Below are 20,614 nucleotides of genomic sequence, written 5' to 3' on the forward strand. Positions count from 1 at the left end.
AGTCCTTCGCCATGTGGCCCGGCTTATCACAGTTGAAGCAGTTGCCTTCAAACTTTCGGACAGCAGCTACCTTCCCCTTGCCCTTGTCATTTTCCCTTGGGCGGGGACGCTTGGAAGATCCTCCCTTCTCCATCAAATTTGTCTTGGCATGTTCAGGCCCTCCTGACTTCTGATGGTACCGCCTATTATCCTCTTCTACATGAAGACGGACAATCAGGTCTTCTGGCTTCATCTCCTTTTTCTTGTGCTTTAGATAGTTCTTGAAATCTGTCCAGTACGGAGGAAGCTTCTCGATCATTGATGCAACAACAAACTGGTCTGGCAAGGCCATCCCTTCAGCGTGGACATCATGGATAATGATTTGCAATTCTTCAGCTTGCTCTACCACAGAGCGAGAGTCCACCATCATGTAGTCCAGAAATTTTGCGACTACAAATTTCTTTGTACCGGCGTCCTCGACGCGATACTTCTTGTCAAGAGCCTCCCACAAAGCTTTGGAGGTCTTAGCCCTGGCAAAGATGGAATAGAGACTATCCCCCAAGCCGTTCAAGATATAGTTCTTGCACAAGAAATCCCCTTGATGCCAAACATCATAGGCAGCCCGGACATTAAAGTCCGTCTCCTCCTCTGGTACAGTTGGAGCATCCTCCTTGAGGAAATTAGCAACACCCAATGTAGTTAGGTAAAACAGCATCTTTTGTTGCCAACGCTTGAAATCCAAGCCCTTGAATTTTTCAGGCTTGTCAGCTTGAGCCATGACCCTTGAGGTCAAAACAGGTGCCATCGTTGAGGTGTTAGCGGATGCAGAAGACGATCCAATGTTGTTGTTTCCGTTCCCTCCAGCTTCGGTCGACATGATTTCCACAAGAGTACACTATCTCGTCTTGCGATTGTTGGAAATAGTGTAGCCTTTACACGGGCAATTCTTGCTATTACAAAAGAACCAAAAACTAGAAGGTAAATAAAACAAAAGAAATACAATAAGAGAACAAGATGAAAACTATTGTCTTCTTCAAGTCGAGTCGAGGTAACCCTCTCCCCGCAAGACGAGATACGCCCCGGCTAGTGCTCACGGATTGGCGCAACGTCCCCAAAGATGAAACGACTTTCCTCCTACCGAGTTGAAGCACCTCAAACTCATAGGCTCCGGCGAACTTGAATTGGAGGCGAGAACCGAGCAATGTAGTGCTCCTAAGATGCGAACTAGAATGCTTGAGCTTAGAGAGAAGAGAGAATGATTGTTGGTGTGTTCTCATCTCCCAAAACTCCATCTATTTATAGGAAATGGGAGCCTACATGAAAGGTCTTAGTATTAAGGCACTCCATAATCATTTTGGAGGTTACACCATATGAAAGGCCAAAGGCCTAGCCTTTAGGAATTTCCCACATGTTACATGTTTTCCTACATTAACATCATAAAAAATTCCTCCACTCATTATACTTAAAAAAAATAACGAATTTTGATTATTAATTCAAGGGCATGAGGTAGTGATTGATTTATTTGTGCCATCGTCTTGGGAGTTCAGTGGCTGCAGAGTTTGGGCAAGATTTGCTTAAACTATCGTAATTTATTTATCATTGCATTGGTTATCTTTATTTGAGGAGGTCAAGTCAATTGATATTCTATTCAAGTAAGTGAGGATTTGATTTGATTTGTTTTAGAGTTGTGGTGTTGAAATAAGACTCTTGATGATTTGGTATTTGTTCCTTTCTTTTTTATCTATCAACATTTGTTATCTTTACTTATTGAGTTCGCAGTTCTCATACAAAAGATTAACATATGATTAATTTGACCCAAAATAATATTCTATTTTTTTTACTAGTAATTTCTCAAGGCCTTTTGATTAGAATACAAATTTAGGGCCATATATATAGTATTTTCCATGACAAAAAGATTATCAGGTAATTTGGCCCACAAATAAAATTCTACTCCCTCCGTCCCGCTTTAGCAGTCCCATTGACTTTTTTGCCATCTTTTTGTAAAGATTATAAAAAATAATTATTTTCTTGACCAAATACAGTACCGATTTTCTCAAGAGCCAAAATAATGACTAGAACCGACAAGTCATAAAAATTTAGGTTAGAGATTTATTAGAGAAGCTTCCCTCATTTTCATTCGGTGAGATACCAATTTACGGTTCAAGTGGGACGGATAATTAATTAAGAAGCTTCCCTAATTTCAATTAATGAGACACCAAATGCGACTTTATACACATTAGCTTCACTCGTATCCACTCCAGTAGACAACACAATATTGGAAAATTTTGACTTTACAATTGACTTGACTTGGAAAAGATTTTTCCTCCAAAATGTTACCTTCACTACAATTATTTTAGCTGATATATACTCTGTCATTTTAAAATATAAATACTTCCGTTTTGGACCGTCATTTAAATATAGATTTTTATTTTGGAAATTTCTTTCACTTTAATAAGGTCGGACTATTTCTCCATTAGCATTTTAAAATGATGGTGTTAGAGTTACCTAATTCATATAATCTAATTATATGATCATTTGTGTCAAGAGCTGAGCCTGTATCAAAGCTGGCCTATTTTTTCGTATCAGTTTTTACTCTTATTTTTTATGTTTTTGTTTTTACTTTATTGTTTGTGTAATATTTCCTCTGCAACTGCAAAAGCTAACAAGTTTTCTACTTCTCTACCTAGGGATGTCAATTGGGCTAACCCGCTCGGATTCGAATCAATCCACTCGGGTTGTCGGGCTATTTAGGTGCGGATTATACGGGCTATGAATTTTTTGGGTTATAAATTTTCGGCCCTAACCCTAAATCTTCGGGTTTTGAGCTAACCCACGGGTTGTTTGGGTCCATAATAATCTTATATTACTTTCTATCAAATCCAAAATTCTAAATTTTAAAAAAATAGATTGGTGCAAATAGTAAAGTATTATCAAAGTCATCAAGAGAAAGAAAATAATAGCAATTGAAAATTGAAACAAAATAGATAAATATATCATTTAATTAATAACACACATGACTCTAACTACAGTTAAATGGAAATCATGCATTTCATATAACCCAAACTTTTAATTTTTGAGAGAAGACATAATTACCATATTTTCTTCATATCAATGTGTATTTAATATTGATATTACCAAATATACTTCATTAAGTATATAATTCAAAATTTTAATTATATTTTTATATTAAATGCTCAACCCGTGGGCTAACCCGCAACCTACCCGGGCCAGCCCGCATAACCCGCCAACCCGAACGGGTTAGCCCGTGTAGCCCGCTTCTGAATATGGGTTGCGATTTTCCGGCCCTAACCCTATGATTTTACCGGGTAATTTGGGTCGAGCCGTGGGTTCGAGCTAGATTGACATCCCTATCTCTGCCCCATCAAACACCAAGCTTCTCTCATTTTCCAGTGGGGGTAACACAAGTTTGGAAATTTCGCACTTTGAAAAAATGTTATTGGAGAAGGTTCAGAAATATTTGTGGAATATATATTTTAATTTTGAGTAAAAGGGCATCTCCTAGTTTGCATATAAATAGGCAAATGAAGTAGAGTAGATAGACAAAAACATCAGCCATGAAAACATCATACCTTTTTCTTACATATCTTTCTATCATAACACTGTGTCTATGTGTGTGTCCTTCAAGAGCAGCCAAAAGTGAAGCAGAGGGTTTGATGAGATGGAAATCCAGCCTATCATCTTCTGCTTCTCTCAAGTCTTGGTCCGTCAACAACATCAGCAACCACTGCAGATGGATTGGCATTCGCTGCATCGACGAGGGATCTGTCTCTGAGATTGATCTCTCCAGTGCAGAGCTTGAAGGGACATTGGACCTGTTCCATTTCACTACATTGCTGAATATCACCACTTTCAACCTTAATAGTAATGCTCTCAACGGCTCCGTACCAGCTGCTCTTGGCAACCACACAAGCCTCACTCTCTTGGACCTCTCCAACAATTCGTTTGCCGGCGCCATTCCACCAGAGATCGGCCGCTTGACAGAGCTTTGATACCTGAGCTTCTCCTACAACCTTATGGTTGGAGAAATCCCATATCAAATTGGCAATCTGAGGAAGGTGCGCTTCCTGGATTTGGGCTCCAATCTCTTGAAACTCCTGACAGGTCTAGATTTCTTACTTTCCCTTTCCTAACTCACCTTAATCTTGGTGGGAATGAACTCAACTCAGAATTCCCACACTTCATAACCACATGTCTCAATCTTACTTTTCTTTATTTGCCTGAAAACACCTTCACAGGCCAAATTCCTGAATCATTGTTCACCAATCATTGTTCACCGAGCTTCTATTCCTTCATTCCCCGAGAGCTCTGCATGTGTAACAAGCTGACCAACTTAGATTTATCCCAGAATTCACTCTGGGATAATAGCCATTGCCGCCATCCTTGTCAAATCTGGGCAATTTATCTGTTTTAAGACTATCTAATAATAGCCTGACTGGTGAAATATTGACCACTTTCATCACGAGTTGGAGAAAACTAATCTCACTAGATATTCAAGACAATGAATTCAGTGGGGAACTTCCATCAGAAATAGGCTTGCTCACAAACCTCGAGTATCTGGATCTCTCTAATAACTCGTTTTCAGGCAGCATCCCATCAGAGATAGGAAATCTACAAAATTTATGGGGGCTGGACCTTTCAATCAATAACTTTTCAGGTAAAATACCTCCAAGTCATAAACCGATTGAGTTGGAACTTTGAAAATGATGCTTTATATTCCTTATTCTTTTTCATGACTGTCTGCAACGAGTTTGAATAAAATACTTTTTAAAAAGAATGCAATGCATTACTCATAAATGTGCTGTTAAAATACTATCTTTTGACAATTGAAACATAAAAATGAATGTAACAATATCCCACATTGGTGTACACAAAGTGCTTAATCCACTATATAAGTCTCATGGGCCCCTCCTCCTATCACCAATTGGTTTTAGGATGGAACCCATGGATTTCTATCACTATCCATGTGCATTTTTAAAAGTAAAGAATTTTGATTTGTATCCTTATTTATCTTACGATGTTTGAAGGTCCAATACCATCCACAATTGGGAATCTTATATAAACCAAAAATATTATGTCATTTCTTGAATGTTTTGTTATAGTGATTCCCTACATGCCTGCTAGAAAACGAATTTTGTTCCTTGGGATATTACCATATGAGTTTATGGTTATCTCCCAAACTTGTACCATCTACAATTGAGAATCTATAGTTATGGCTATCTCCCAAACTTGTACCATCTACAAATAAAATGGTGCTTTTATCTACAATATTGAGTACTATTAGTTTAGTTCACAACATGATATGCATGTACAGTTTTAGATGTAAAGAAATTTGATTTATATCCTTCTTATATTTTAAATAAATGATTTGAAGGTCCAATACCATCCATCATTGGAAATCTTTCAAATCTGAGGGAGTTATTTCTCGATTCCAACAGATTAAATGGTGAGCTCTCATCCCCTATACGGGCTATTATGCAACTTGACATATCTTGAATAATCTTGACAACAAACATATTGATTTTCTACTCTCCCTCTACCGCAAAATGTTACTCCCTCCGCCCACCATAAGGAGTGTTACCATTTATTCACGGCATGGATTTTAAGAAATATTAAGAAAAGTGAATGAAAACAAATTAGTGGAATATGGGTCTTAATTGTATATATATTAGTTTTAAATCAAATGTGAGTGGAATGAGTCGGTGAATGTGAAGTTTATTATCATTTATAGTAAAAATGAATTGAGTCTCCTATTCACGAACGAACCATAATGGATATGGGCCTCCTAATTGCGGAGGGGGGGGGGGTAATATCTAGTGCAGATAGCAAACATATTGTTACGAATGCATGCATAGTTATGGTACGAATAAATTTGATTTATATCCTTCTTTTATCTTATCTTTCAAATAAATTATTTGAAGGTCCAATTCCGTCCAACATCGGAAATCTATCATACATGGAGTCCTTATTTCTCTCTTCCAACAAATTAAATGGTGAGCTCCCATCCTCCATTTGCAAGTTGTCACACCTTTCTGATCTTCTGCTCTCAAATAATACTTTGGAAGGAAGACTGTCGAAATGCTTTGGGAACTTCAGCAGATCATTGACCATCTTTCACCTAAACAAAAATCAGTTTAGTGGCCTCATACCATCTACCTTTTCCAAGATATGTAGTCTTATTTCCATCAATTTGGGTAATAACAAATTCCACGGATGATTACCTAAATCCTTAGTCAATTGCCGAAATCTTACGGGTCTCGATATTGGGAATAATAGAATACAAGACGAATATCCCTTCTGGATGGAACACCTTCCCAAGCTTAAAGTGCTAGTGTTGAAGTCTAACAAGTTTGCTGGAAACTTATCACTTCATTCGCCAACAAAACTTCCATTTCCTATGTTACAAGTTCTGGATATATCATATAATGCATTTGTAGGCTCTCTACCAGAAAGATATTTCAAGAATTTCAGAGCAATGATAGAGGAAAAGCAAAGAGATGACAAAGAGAGTTCCTATGACAGAGAAAAAGAAGAAGATGACCAATATCAAGGTTTTGTGGGTATGATAGTCACCTTGAAAGGTCAGGATCAGTTGTTCAATGGACTATTCGAAACCTTCACAACAATTGATTTATCCTCCAATAGATTCTCTGGAACTATTCCACCTTCCATAGGAAATCTTAACATTCTCAAATATTTGAACTTATCCCACAATAGCCTCACAAGACATATACCTTCATCTCTTGGAAACATGAGGCAGCTCGAATCGTTGGATTTGTCAACAAACAAATTGGATGGAGAAATTCCAGGTGAATTGTCAAGGTTGAACATTTCTTGCAAAATTAAACCTTTCAATGAACAATCTTGAAAAGTGTTGGATTTGGTTGAGAAGTGTTGTGATAGGGTACGATAGTGGATACATAGTTGGGATTAGAATTGGTTACATGATTATAAGAAGTGGAAGGCCAAGATGGTTAGTGGAATTCTTTTTTGGGGTTGGATACAAATATAAGACGAAGAAAAGATGCAACCGAGCTGCACCAACACGAAGGGTCGCCGGAATCTTAGAGAGAAGGGAGAGAGCAAAGGTGGTTTCTGAGAGCAGGAGAGAGAGAGAGAGTTGAATCGAATGAGAGAAGTCTAACAGCCTTCTCTCACTTAACAAACACAACACACATCTAACGGCTGCAGTGCAGGATCTGTGTGGAGTTGCCACATGGTAAGTAACCGGGCCGGACTTAATTTGGGCCAACACACATTCTTATGGGCTCAGCAAAAAAAAGCAGCCCAACCGAATAATAATAGAAGCTCAAAGCAAGGAGTCCAATAATCCAACAAAGGGGAAGTTAGATTGAAAAACAAAAGGTAGATTGTGTGCTTTCCTTGTGTTTAAATTGGAACTCTTTCTTGTGTTTATTCTAATTTTCTCTTACTTTTTTCTGTTTTTGGATGTCATGAGAGCTTGTGTTTGAGTCGAGTTTCTATTTCTTTTACCATGTTAACTGCTACTCCTGTGGCTATGCTCAATTTCAAATTTGGAGTTGTTACAGTATTCGTCCCCCTGTAGCCAAGTCTTATTCCTTTTTTTGGTTGCCGCTGTAGCTGAGTCATTTCATTTTCTGAAAAAAGCAAAAATCTTTCTTCTCTCTTCATCTCTCTATTTTTTTCTTTCCTACTTCATATTTACTTGACTCACTTAACATAATTTTTCTTAAATTTCATGCCAAAAAGAAATGTCCCTACTACAAATAAACGGAGGGAGTACAATTTTACAAAAAAGTATCATCATTAGATAATCAAGAACAAATCCAAATTTCATGCATTGTTATTGTTCTTCTTTTACCAATATTTATAAATCCAATCTCTTCGTTTTTGTTATTCTTTAATGTTGAGTAATTTGCAATTCCGAATTTTTAATAAAGTTACCAAATAAAATTTTAAAATAACAAAATTATGATCTTAAAATTATACCCCCTCCGTCCATCATTAGGAGTTCTATTTGAGTTCAGCAAGAGTTTAAAAAATGTAAAGGAAAATGGGTGAGAGAAAATGTGGAATGTGGAGTCCAATTTTATAATAAAATGTTAGTAGAATGAGTTAGTGGAAAGTGGGTGGTTCTACCTACGATTTATATTAAAAATGAACTGAAACTCCTAATGGCGATATACTAAAATAGTAAATCGAAACTCCTAATGATAGACGGAAGGAGTATTATTATAAAATATTTTAAAAATTGATAAATATTCGTTAAATTTGAAAGAGTCGTTGGGTAAAAAATAAATTTAAAATCACGTGTTTAAATTTGTTTAGTACTGCTAATTATTCTTTCCGTTCCATATTAATTACTCCCTCTGTTCCTTCATAGTTGAGTCATTTTTTCATTTCGGAAAGTTTCTTCATAATTGAGTCATTTCCATATATGGTAATTTTTCTCTCTTTCTTACTTTATCCTCTCTTACTTTTTCTCTACTTTACTCACTTTATACTTTATTCTCTATACTTTTTCCTCTCTCTTACTTTGTTTTATCTATTTATTTAACATACCCAACATTCATTTCTAAAACTCCGTGCCAAAAAGTTCGGCCTCAACTATGAAGAAACGGAGGAAGTAATTATTTTTATAATTTAAATTAACAAAAGAGTAAATGTCTCTTTCTTATTTTATTGTGTCTTCGTCTTTACTCTATTAACAAGAAATAGAGGAAGTAATAAATTATTATCTGCAAATTCCGGACACGCTCATGAAGCCAAAGGGGATAAAGATTAAAATATCTCACTGTTGTTATCTCTTGGATCCCTCTCGACTCGTCGATGAATGATGGTTAGATTATTTGCTCAGCTCGCACCTCTCTGCTTGAATTGTTCTAGAAGCTTCGTATTTTTTGTGAATTTTGAGAATTGTGAATTTACCCTAATTTCTCATTTAGCTCAATTATTGTTTTTGAGCATGGGAATGGGAAATTGAAGTGTTTTGATGAGTGGTTTATGTGTTAATTCACTAATTAGTGTGATATTTATGAGCTAATTTTGGAGTTGGTAGGTGTTAGTGGGTAGTGATGTGTTTGATTGCTCCCTTTTCTTTGTTATATGGCTTTTAATTACTTAAAATTACGCTTTTTTTGCTTATCACTAAAGAAGAAGATTGAATTTTGCATTGGTGTGTAGGGAACTGTTGGATTCGGTTTTGTGTAATTAGTTAACTTTATATACCTCTGTTTTTATGAAGATTGCAATTTTTCTTTGTTCTGTTGCAAACTGTTTGAATGTGTATCGTTTTGCATTTGTTACGAAATTGTTTTAATTTAAGTTTTGTGGGAAATGGATCCCACAAAAATTGTTTTATGGTGTTGGACGTATAAATATAAGACACAGAAGAAATGGATCCCACACGCAGGTGAACTTGATTCAAAGACTTAAAAGTATTGTTTGATTTGTGTTTTCTATTTTTTTTTACTACTTTTAATTGCTAGTTATGTGGTCGTACTCGATTTCAAATTTAGAGTTTGTAATATGTAAAGTCTTAACCTAAAATTTGTTCTGTATTTAAAAAATATTAAAGTTGATGAGTATAATTTATTAAAGTTTAGAATATATAGCCGTCACCTGATCTAAATTTAAGATGAAATATTTTTATAAAATTGATGAAATTGTCTGATTAAACCAGCTGCATGGCAACCATAAATTTGTAATTAGTTTTAACTTTATATGCCTCTGTTTTTATGAAGTGCTTAGCATTCTGTTAATATGAAGATTGTTGGGGTTCTGTTTTGTGCAACCAGTTAACTAAGTGTACTTGTATTCTTATGATGTTTTAGAAGGCTGTCTACTTGTTGAATGAACGTCTTTACGAAATTGTTTGTAGAAATTCTCTCTGAGTTTTTTCATTGTGGCCGGTGGATTGCATTAGTCAATCAATGCGTACTTGCTTTTGTTCTGTTGATTGGATTTGCTGATGCTGTCAATGACTTTCCTTTTCTTTTCTTGGTTTGATAGTTTTTTACTCGTAATATCTTGTGGGAAATGGATCCAAAGACATGAGAATTTGACCTCGGCCAGCCCGGACTCTGGTTTTGCTGGTAACTTCCAAAATGGGCAAAGGGGTTGTTCTGCCTCTTTGGATAGGTCGATGACAAGTTTCAGAGATGTAATCAAGGAAGAAACTTATCTTGTTGGAAGGCAAATTCTAGGGGGAAGTGCAACATCTTCAGAAGATACAAGTACATTATCTTAAAAACATGTACAATCTAGTCTACAGCCCTTGAGGAATTGAAGCTATCAATTGAGAGCAACTCTTGCTGATTCTTGTCTTAACCCACGCCTGGGTACACAGCCTTTGCAGCCACTAAGTCTTCTCAAAAATCTGGAATATGAATGGTTTCAATTGAGTACATGGGGTTTTCAATTGTTAAGGAGCTTCATGGTGCCATTCTAGTATCACTCGATTTCAACCGTGTGGAGTTGATACGAATATTATTTTGTTAAGATATTTTAGTCCTACACATCAACTTAGTTAGCTTTTGGTTCTAAATATTATGTTTTGGTCCATATTTAACGGTTCCCCAAAAAATTAATGGTCAACCGGATTTTAATGTCTGATTTTAGTCTCGTACATTTCCAAAAAAAATCTATTTGATGTTAAGTATGGACCAAAATATAATGTTTGGGACCAAAAGCTAACAAACGTGTAGGACCAAAGAGTTTGTTCAGGTGAATGTATGCGACCAATTTTAAGTGGTTAGGACCAAAGAGTTTGTTCAGGTGAATGTATGCGACCAATTTTAAGCTTTAGTCTATTTATTATTATAAAGTTATTGTTTCCATGTAGCATATCACCTAACGCCTACTCAAAATAAACTATAAATGGTTTAGATAAAACTAATTAATATTAGAGCTTCTAAATATTAATGTAATATAGGAATGGTTTTGATATAGTATATTTGTTATATTAGACCTTATGTGGTCTTAATATAAATGTAATATAGGAACAAATCCCAAAATTGACTCTGTGTGTGTAAACAACTTATAGTCACATCACCAATAATCGAGCTTGACTATTCCCTAGAAAAAAAAAAACAAAAGAAATGTTATGCACAACAAATTCTTGTACACAATTATGTTTCCCATTAAATCATTTCGATGTTTTCCATATGCCAAACTTTGCCGTGTTTCACAATTATGTTTTTCACATTGAAGTTGTTTTTTAGTGTTGGAATATATTCTTTTAATTTTGAGTAAAAGGGCTCCTAGGCTTCTTGTTTGCATATAAATAGGCAAATGAAGCAGAGTAGATAGACAAAAACATCAGCCATGAAAATTGCATACCTTTTCCCTACATATATTTCTCTTCTAACACTGTGTCTATGTATGTGTCCTTCAAGAGCAGCCACAAGTGAAGCAGAGGCTTTGATGAGATGGAAATCCAGCCTATCATCTTCTGCTTCTCTCGAGTCTTGGTCCCACAACAACATCAGCAACCACTGCAGATGGATTGGCATTCGCTGCAACGACGAGGGATCTGTCTCTGGGATTGACCTCCCCGGTGCAAACCTTGCAGGGACATTGGACCTGTTCCATTTCACTGCATTGCTGAATCTCACCACTTTCAAACTCAGCGGGAATGCTCTCAACGGCTCCGTACCAGGTGCTCTTGGCAACCTCACAAGCCTCACTCTCTTGGACCTCTCCGACAATCAGTTTTCCGGAGCCATTCCACCAGAGATCGGCCGCCTGACAGAGCTTCGATACCTGAGCTTCTCCAACAACTATATGGTTGGAGAAATCCCATATCAGATAGACAATCTGAGGAAGGTGCGCTTCTTGGATTTGGGCTCTAATTACTTTAAATCTCCCGACTGGTCTAGATTTTCCACATTCCCTTTCCTCACTCACCTTAATCTCTATTACAATGAACTCACCTTGGAATTCCCACACTTCATAACCACATGTCTCAACCTTACTTTTCTTGATTTGTCTCATAACACCTTCACAGGCCAAATTCCCAAATCATTGTTCACCAATTTGGTCAAACTTGAATATCTTAACCTCACCACAAATGGTTTCCAAGGCCCCATATCATCAAATATCACTAACCTCTCCAAGTTGAAGGATCTTCGCCTCTCCCTCAACTTCTTCTCTGCCAACATTCTTGATTCAGTAAGCCTTATTCCAAGCCTGCAAAATCTAGAGTTGTACAATAATTTGTTTATAGGAGAAATCCCTCCTTCTATAGGCCTACTCACAAATCTCCGAAGTCTAGACCTTGGAATGAACAGATTCAATTCCTCCATTCCACCAGAGCTCGGCCTGTGTAACAAGCTGACCTACTTAGATTTATCCGAGAATTCACTCTCGGGGCCATTGCCTCCATCCTTGTCAAATCTGGGCAATTTATCTGACTTGATACTATCTGATAATAACCTGACTGGTGAAATATTGCCCCGTTTCATCACGAATTGGAGAAAACTAATCTCAATACAGTTTCAAGACAATGAATTCAGTGGGAAACTTCCATCAGAAATAGGCTTGCTTACAAACCTCGAGTCTCTGTATCTCCCTAATAACTCGTTTTCCGGCAGCATCCCACCAGAGATAGGAAACCTACAAAAAATAATGTGGCTGGACCTTTCAACCAATAACTTTTCAGGTGAAATCTCAAGTCATAAACCGATTTCACATAGAACTTGGAAAACAATGCTTTATAATCCTTTGTTTCACATGCACTAGACATATCCTTGGTGAATTTCTTATTCTTCGGTTTGCAATCCATCCATCCTACGAAATTTGTCACATTTAACTTTTTACCATTTTTTATAGTGGACCTATATTCAACGAACTCATTCCAATTCACATTTTATTATGAAATTAATATTTAAAATTAGGATCCACTTTCTAATAGTAACTTTTTCAACTCACTTTCCATTACATTTCTTAAAACTCGTGTCCGGTTAAAGTGCAACTCACTCATTTTATTTATTAAAAAGAATGCAATGCATTACTATAAATGTGCTATTCATATATCTACATTTTCAAAGGTAAAGAATTTTGATTTATATCTTTATTTAACTTTAAAATAAATTGTTTGTAGGTCCAATACCATTCACCATTGGGAATCTATCAAATCTAAAGGGCTTATTTCTATCTTCCAACAAATTAAATGGTGAGCTTCCATCCTCCATCTCTCGAATAATACTTTGGAAGGAAGACTGTCACAGTGATTTGGGAACTTATGCAGATCTTTAACCATCTTTCATCTAAACCAAAATAAATTTAGTGGTCTCATTCCATCTACTTTTCTAAGAAGTGCACTCTTATTTCCATCAATTTGGGTGATAACAAATTCCACGGACGATTACCTAAATCCTTAATCAATTGCCAAAGTCTAAGAGGTCTCGACATTGGAAATAATAGAATACAAGATGAATTTCCCTTTTGGCTGGAACGCCTTCTGATACGATTATTATTATTATTATTATTTAGTTAGGTAATTAGTAATTTGCCATATCTTTCCATATAATTAAGATATTTATTTCTTGCTCATTAAGTCAGTATTAGTATTATAAATAGAGCTATTGTTATTCTCTTCCGGCAATCAATCAGAAATACAATTATCTTTCTATTTTATTTTACGCACTTTGTTTAAGCTTGAGTTGTTGATGGGATTCTGCCTCCCGGGACTTCTCTTTTATCTCTTTTATCGTCTCCGGCATCTTGATAAGGGAAATACCCTTATCAAATTGGTGGTTGCGGATGCCGGAGACGATAAAAGAGATAAAAGAGAAGTCCCGGGAGGCGAAATCCTGTCGACAACTCAAGCTTAAACAAAGTACGTAAAATTAAATAGAAAGAAACGTAAATTCATATATTCATTAATCAATGATTGAAGAGAATAACAATAGCCCTATTTATAATAGTAATACTAACCTAATGAGCAAGACAAAGGATATAGAAAAGATATGTAATCCCTAAATTATCTAACTTAATAATAATGCAAGATATGGAAGAGATATGAATATTTAACGTATCACCTTAAAGTGCTAGTACCATCCAAAATCTTTACTGAGTTATGGTTTTGTCCCAACAAATTAAATGGTGCTTTTATCTACAATATGTTAGTTCACAACATGATTTGCATGTACAATTTTAGATGTAAAGAAACTTGATTTTTATGCTTCTTATCTTTTAAATAAATGGTTTATAGGTCCAATACCATTCACCATTGGAAATCTGTCAAATCTGAAGAACTTGGATCTCACTTCAAACAAATTAAATGGTGAGCTCTCATCCTCCAGCTCAACTTACATATCCTAAATAATCTTGTTTGCAAATAATACATTCTAAATATACTCCCCCCATTGCACTTTAGGAGTTCCATTTATGTTTGGCACGGATTTTAAAAAGAATGAATTAAATAAAATATTTATCATTTTCTCTCTACAATTTCTCCCTTTTGGAGAAACAATCTCTCACCAGAAACAGATGCTTATTCACGCCAATCTCATCTCTCCAGCTCTCTTTTAGCCTCTCAATCATTATTAGACATCGTGGCGTTTGTTGTCTTCTTATCTTTTATTATTATTACTTATATTTCTTGGGTGTCTCACACTGATTTTTCAAGCTCCCAACTCATCTCAATTCTAGTACTCTCTCCGTCCCTTAAAAATATACATTTTCAGTTCGGCACGAATTTTAATGCACAATTGGTAATGTAAGAGAAAAGTAGAAAGAAGAAATAATTAAATTATTGTTAGTTGAGAATGGGTCTCTTCTCATTAGAAAGAAAAAAAATTCAAATTTAGAAAAGTGCATATTCTTGTGGGACGGACTAAAATGGAAAGGGTGCATATTCTTGTGGGATGGATGGAGTATTTAACTTGATCCAAATCCTTTGGACTGGCTTCTTCCTCTAGACTTTGATCTTCCATGATTTCGCTTTCCCTTAGATTTGCATCTATGTTTCGTACTCAATGCTAATCCTGAAGCGGAAGATCCTGATTCTCTGCGAATTTCTTCACCAATCACTCCTACTTTATCAACTGTCAGTTTTGCATGTGGTTGACCATTAATTTTTTACGAAACTCTTAATTATGTACTACCTCCGTCTCACTCAAGATGTCCACATTCTTGAGTGACAGAGGATTTTATAAGGAGTTGTTGGGAGGAGTAAGTAAAGATAAAAAAGGTACTTGAATACTTTAATGAATAGAGAAGAGAGAGAAATTTATTTTCAATTATAGAAAGTGGGCATTTCGAGTGGAACGGGAGGAGTACCAAAATATATTAATTTGAACCAAAAGCTAACACACTTTATACGTAGAATGGAAAAAAAGTTGAGCAAATATACGTGACCAAATTTTGGACTTTAATCCAAAAAGTAAGCTAACTTTATTTAATATCCTGATTTATGGAAATTATTTTACGAAAGATTGAAATTAATTGGATATGAGGAAAACTATATTCCCTCCGTTTCCCATTAAGAGTCATATTTTGACATTTCAGTCCTCCCCTCATTAAGAGTCTTATTTTACTTTTACCATAAATGGTAAGTAGGCCTAACGTTCCACCAACTTATTACACTCACATTTTATTATAAAACTAATATACATAAGTGCGACTCATATTCCACTAACTTATTCAACTCACTTTTCTTTATATTTTTTAAAATCCTTGCTGAAACCAAATATGACTCTTACTAGGGGACAAAGGGAGTATTATTTATATTCCTTGACAAGAGACATTAATTTCATGTTTCTCCTCTACCGCAAAATGTTAATATCTGATGCGAAAAACAGAAATAGTATGACAATGAGTAAAATGCCATGCATGTGTATTTTTCAATATAAATAAATGTTATTTATATCCTTCTTTTAGTTAGGGTTCTCACATCTCCTTAGTATAAAACACCAACACAATCACAGCCCTTGAATCCTTGGATTGGATGATTATGATAAGCTACATTATTAGACTAAGATGTTACATTATTAGTCAAGCTACATGGAGTACATTATTTTACTAAAATAGTACATTATTAGGCTAATAATCTACTGCATTAGATGACACGTGGCATTAATATAACCGTTAGATCATAAGATCCAATGGACTACAAGTGTTTTGTTTTTGAATAATATTTGCAAGTTGAAAATGAATACTTCCCCATTGTTTTATCTTACAAACATATTGTTTGAAGGTCCAATTCCATCTACCATCGGAAACCTTTCAAATCTGTTGGGCTTGTATCTCTCTTCCAACAAATTAAATGGTGAGCTCACATCCTCCATCTGTAACTTGTCATCCCTTCGTTATTTTCTTCTCTCAAATAATACTTTGGAAGGAAGACTGCCACAGTGCTTCGGAAACTTCATCGGATCCGTGCAAATATTTCATCTAAACATGAATCACCTTAGTGGCCTCATTCCATCTAACTTTACCAAGGGTTGTAATGTTATATCCATCAATTTGGGTGAAAACAAATTCCACGAAAGATTACCTGAATCCTTAATCAATTGCCGAAGTCTAAGGAGTCTCGACATCGGAAATAATAGAATGCAAGGTGAATTTCCCTTTTGGATGGGAGGCCTTCCCAACTTTAAAGTGCTAGTGTTGAGGTCTAACAAGTTTGGTGGTAACATATCACTTCCTTCACCAACCAAACTCCCATTTCCTGAGTTACAAGTTCTAGATATCTCTCATAATGCATTTGTTGGCTCTCTACCCAATAGATATTTCAACAATTTCAGAGCAATGATAGAGGAAAAGCAAAGAAATGACACAATTCTTAACTCTGACGACATGAGATATCGACAATTTGTGAATATAATAGTCACCTTGAAAGGTCATGATCAGTTATTGAATAGACTGTTGGAAGGCTTCACAACGATTGATTTATCCTCCAATAGTTTCTCCGGGGCTATTCCACCTTCTATAGGAAATCTTAAGATTCTCAAATATTTGAACTTGTCCCACAATAGCCTCACAGGACATATACCTTCGTCTCTTGGAAACATGAGTGCACTCGAATCGTTGGACTTGTCAACAAACAAATTGGACGGAGAAATTCCAAGTGAATTGACAAGGTTGACATTTCTTGCGAAATTAAACCTTTCAATGAACACTCTTGTTGGGCAAATACCGCGATCCAACCAGTTCTCCACATTTGAGAATGATTCATATATGGGAAACTTGGGATTGTGTGGAGTTCCGTTGACGAGAAAATGCAAAGAGGATGATGGGAAATTGATGCAGCCTACAGAAGAAGAAGGTGATGATGAAGATGAATTCATAGATGGATTTGGTTGGAGAAGTGTGGTGATGGGATATGGAAATGGATTCGTAGTTGGGATTGGAATTGGTTACATGATTATAAGAAGCGGAAGGCCAAGATGGTTAGTGGAATTCTTTTTCGGGGTTGGTTATAATTATAAGACGAACAAGAAATGCAACCGGGCTGCACCAACACGCAGGGGAACTTGATTCAAAGCGAAAGAGAATTGTGTGATTTCCATTTTTTATTTGATTTGGAATGTGTTTGAGTTGTATTTGGATTAGTCACACTGTCTGTAGTTTGTTTCATTAATGAGATGGATTTCATTTATAATTAATAATGCTTCTACCATTTTTTTCCATGTCAGCATTACCCAGCTCTGGAAGTTGGCCGGCAACTAGCCATAACTCGAACTCAACATGGGGGGTAGATAGAGAACCATTGACGATCCTCTTTAAAAAAAAATAGTCTTCTGTAAAAGCATGCTCAAGGGTCTCACCATTCTATTATTCAATTACTAAAATCATTTCCACAATATTAAAATATATTAAAAATTAAAAATTACATAATTAAAATTCTAAAAATTAAAAATTACCTAATTAAAATCCTAAAAATTGAGGTTGAGAGAGTTGTTTGGTGTGGTGTGATTATTTGTGTTGAAATGGAGGTATTTATAGATGAAAGTGTGAATTTTGGAAATAAAATAATGAAAAAAAATAAATTAAAAGTGTGAAAAAAATGAATATATTTTATTGGGAAGTGGAAAAATATTTTTTTTATTAAATCTGAATTTTTCATATTTTTTGAATTAAAAATAAAAAATAAAAAATGATAAACCAACGGTCAATCATAGCATGTCACATTGCTGCTCGTGCTCTGCCGTTGGCATGACTGTGCTCTTAGTTAAGAGCAGAGAAGTGCCGTTAACAAAAGCACAGTGGTAAGCAGGGTACCCGCCGTGCCTGTGTCACGGTGCCTGCTTTTAGCTAAAAGCACCGATGTGCACGCTCTAAATTTGCGTGCTACTATTGATTTTGTTAACTAATCGTTAATTGAGAAAGTGGGGCCCGCAACTCACCTCCAAATTACAAAAATAAAATCTAAAAAGAAACAAAAAAAAGAAGTGTCATTACTGTCGTAGTTGACTCTCTTCGAGCTTCAGCCTTCTTTCTCTGCTTCGTTTTCCACTGTTTCTTTCTCTTCGATCCCTCTAAGTTGATGAATGCAGGTTAGATTCTTCGATCAGCTCCTACCTCTCTGCTTCAATTGTTCTAGAAGCTTTGTGATTTCAGTTAATTTTGAGGAAGCGCTGAATTGCGAATAAACCCTAATTTCTCACTTAGCTCAATTATGGTTTTTGAGCATGGGAATGGGAACTTGAAGTGTTTCGATTAGTGGTTTATGTGTTAATTCACTAATATGTGTGATATATGTGACCTAATTTTGATAATTTATGCTGTTGGAGTTCGTGGGTGTTAGTGGCTAGTGGTGTGTTTGATTGCTCCCTTTTCTTTAATTGGGCTAACCAGTATTGAATTTACTCTTTTTTTTGCTTACTAATGAAGAAGAAGATTGCATTTTGCATTGTTTTGTAGCTAACTGTTGGATTCTGTTTTGTGTAATTAGTTAACTTTATATGCCTCTGTTTTTATGAAGTGCTTAGCATTCTGTTAATGTGAAGTTTGCATTTTTCTGTTGCCAACTCTTGGGGTTTTGTTTTGTGCAACCAGTTAACTAAGTGTACTTGTATTTTTATGAAGTTTTAGAAGGCTTTCTACTTGTTGAATGTCTTTTCGAAATTGTTTTTATTTAAGTTGTAGAACTTCTCTCTGAGTTTCTTCACTGTGGCCGGTGGATTGCATTAGTCAATGCGTACTTGTTTTTGTTTTTGTTGATTGGTGTTTTGATGTTGTCACTTGTCAATGACTTTCCTTTTCTTTTCTTGGTTTGGTAGCTTTTGACTAGTATAGAAGTTATTGATATCCTGTGGGAAATGGATCCATAGACATGAGAATTTCACCGGAGCAATGGCTGGGAATGCAAGATTTGAATTGACCTCGGCCAGCCCGGACTCTGGTTTTGCTGGTAACTTCCAGAATGGGCAAAGGGGTTATTCTGCCTCCTCTTTGGATCGGTCGACAAGTTTCAGAGATGGAATCGAGGGAAGAAACTTTTCTTCTGGGAAGGCAAATTCTAGAGGGAGTGCAACATCTTCAGGAGATGCAAGTACATTATCTCAATGTCTGACGTCAGATCCATTTGATATTGATCAAAGCCATGCACAATTTAGTGATGTAAGGAGGGTTCTCGGATTTGTTGGCAGTAGTTCAGAAGATAACTCATTTGGTAGTGCTCATATAAAGAATCCATCTCCCACTGCCCTTGAGGAATTGAAGCGATTGAGAGCAAGCGTTGCTGATTCTCGTCTTAAAGCCAGGTAAACTTACAGTTACTCCAAATGTGGTTGTCCTCCTTGGAATCATCTTGTTGAATGGATGTTTGGATAAAAATTCAGTTTTGTGCATCTCTGTGTCTTGTTTTGGCTGATGTAACCATTCTGTTAATGCATTTGTATGATGTTTTACATCATTCATGTATCTCTTCTATTTCTAAAATTTATTATATTTCTGGCAGTTCTAGAGCAAAAAAATTGGAGGAACATTTAAATAAGTTAAACAAATTTGAAACCATGTCATCTAAGAAGCAGCATCAACGGAATGACATGCCAACGCATGAACGGTCTAGTGGTTCAACCTTGAAGATTGGATCACTGATGCATCGGAGCACGGCGGAGTTTGGAAGTCAGAAATTTGATGATCGGCCTAAGAATGGTGGATTGAATAAGCGCTTACGGACATCAGTGGCAGAAACCAGGGTATTAACTGCATTAATTATTTACTTGTACTCTGCATTTTCTCATTCACTGCATCATTTTGTATCAGTAATGCTTTGATTTTGTTTCTTAATCTTGACATTTTGTGCTGGAAAAGACACTTTCATCATGCACTTCTTAATATGGATTTAGCAAGACCAAGCTCAAGGAATAAATGCCTTTTAATTGCCTTTAATAACAATGCAACATGTACTCACGTCTACATTGAATATATACAGTAATTCTGCATAATGACTTAATAGAGTGTAATTATGATTTAGCTGAAATTTTGACAGCCACTTTTACTTGAATTATCTATAATATTGGTGGCACTCTTTTGCTTCATATCTGTTCTCTTTCAGTATTCACCAATTTTATTGTTATTTATTTATTTTGTTTAGCTATTCTTCTTCATCTTATTGGTTAAAACAGTTTGCTACAATTTCCCATTCTCAGGCTGAATGCAGAAATAATGGAGTACTACGTCA

General features: G+C 35.8%; 3 protein-coding genes across 5 annotated transcripts in view; all 3 read left to right on the forward strand.

The window, feature by feature from the left end:
- The first annotated feature begins 6,298 nt into the window (after positions 1–6,298).
- LOC125191135 (receptor-like protein 36) lies at positions 6,299–6,865 on the forward strand. Its single transcript, XM_048088616.1, has one exon. It carries the CDS (start codon positions 6,299–6,301, stop codon positions 6,863–6,865), a length of 567 nt encoding a protein of 188 aa, XP_047944573.1.
- Positions 6,866–11,361: 4,496 nt separating this feature from the next.
- LOC125191142 (receptor like protein 22-like) lies at positions 11,362–17,591 on the forward strand. Its single transcript, XM_048088628.1, has 4 exons — positions 11,362–12,640; positions 13,082–13,153; positions 14,195–14,266; positions 16,181–17,591. Exons 1-4 carry the CDS (start codon positions 11,362–11,364, stop codon positions 17,461–17,463), a joined length of 2,706 nt encoding a protein of 901 aa, XP_047944585.1. The 3' UTR covers positions 17,464–17,591.
- A 788-nt stretch (positions 17,592–18,379) lies between these two features.
- LOC125221631 overlaps positions 18,380–20,614 on the forward strand; it is a 9,101-nt gene continuing 6,866 nt past the window's right edge. For 2 of the 3 annotated variants that reach the window (XM_048123809.1, XM_048123824.1), the window contains exons 1-2: positions 18,380–18,482; positions 19,209–19,600. In XM_048123809.1, coding sequence (XP_047979766.1) covers positions 19,282–19,600 — 319 coding nt within the window. In that variant the 5' untranslated portion in view covers positions 18,380–18,482; positions 19,209–19,281. Of the gene's footprint in view, positions 18,483–19,208; positions 19,692–19,888; positions 20,130–20,614 lie in introns of all 3 variants that reach the window. The other variant, XM_048123818.1, reaches the window with a different exon arrangement.

Source organism: Salvia hispanica, chromosome 1, assembly GCF_023119035.1.
Source record: "Salvia hispanica cultivar TCC Black 2014 chromosome 1, UniMelb_Shisp_WGS_1.0, whole genome shotgun sequence".
Taxonomy (NCBI): Eukaryota; Viridiplantae; Streptophyta; class Magnoliopsida; order Lamiales; family Lamiaceae; genus Salvia; species Salvia hispanica.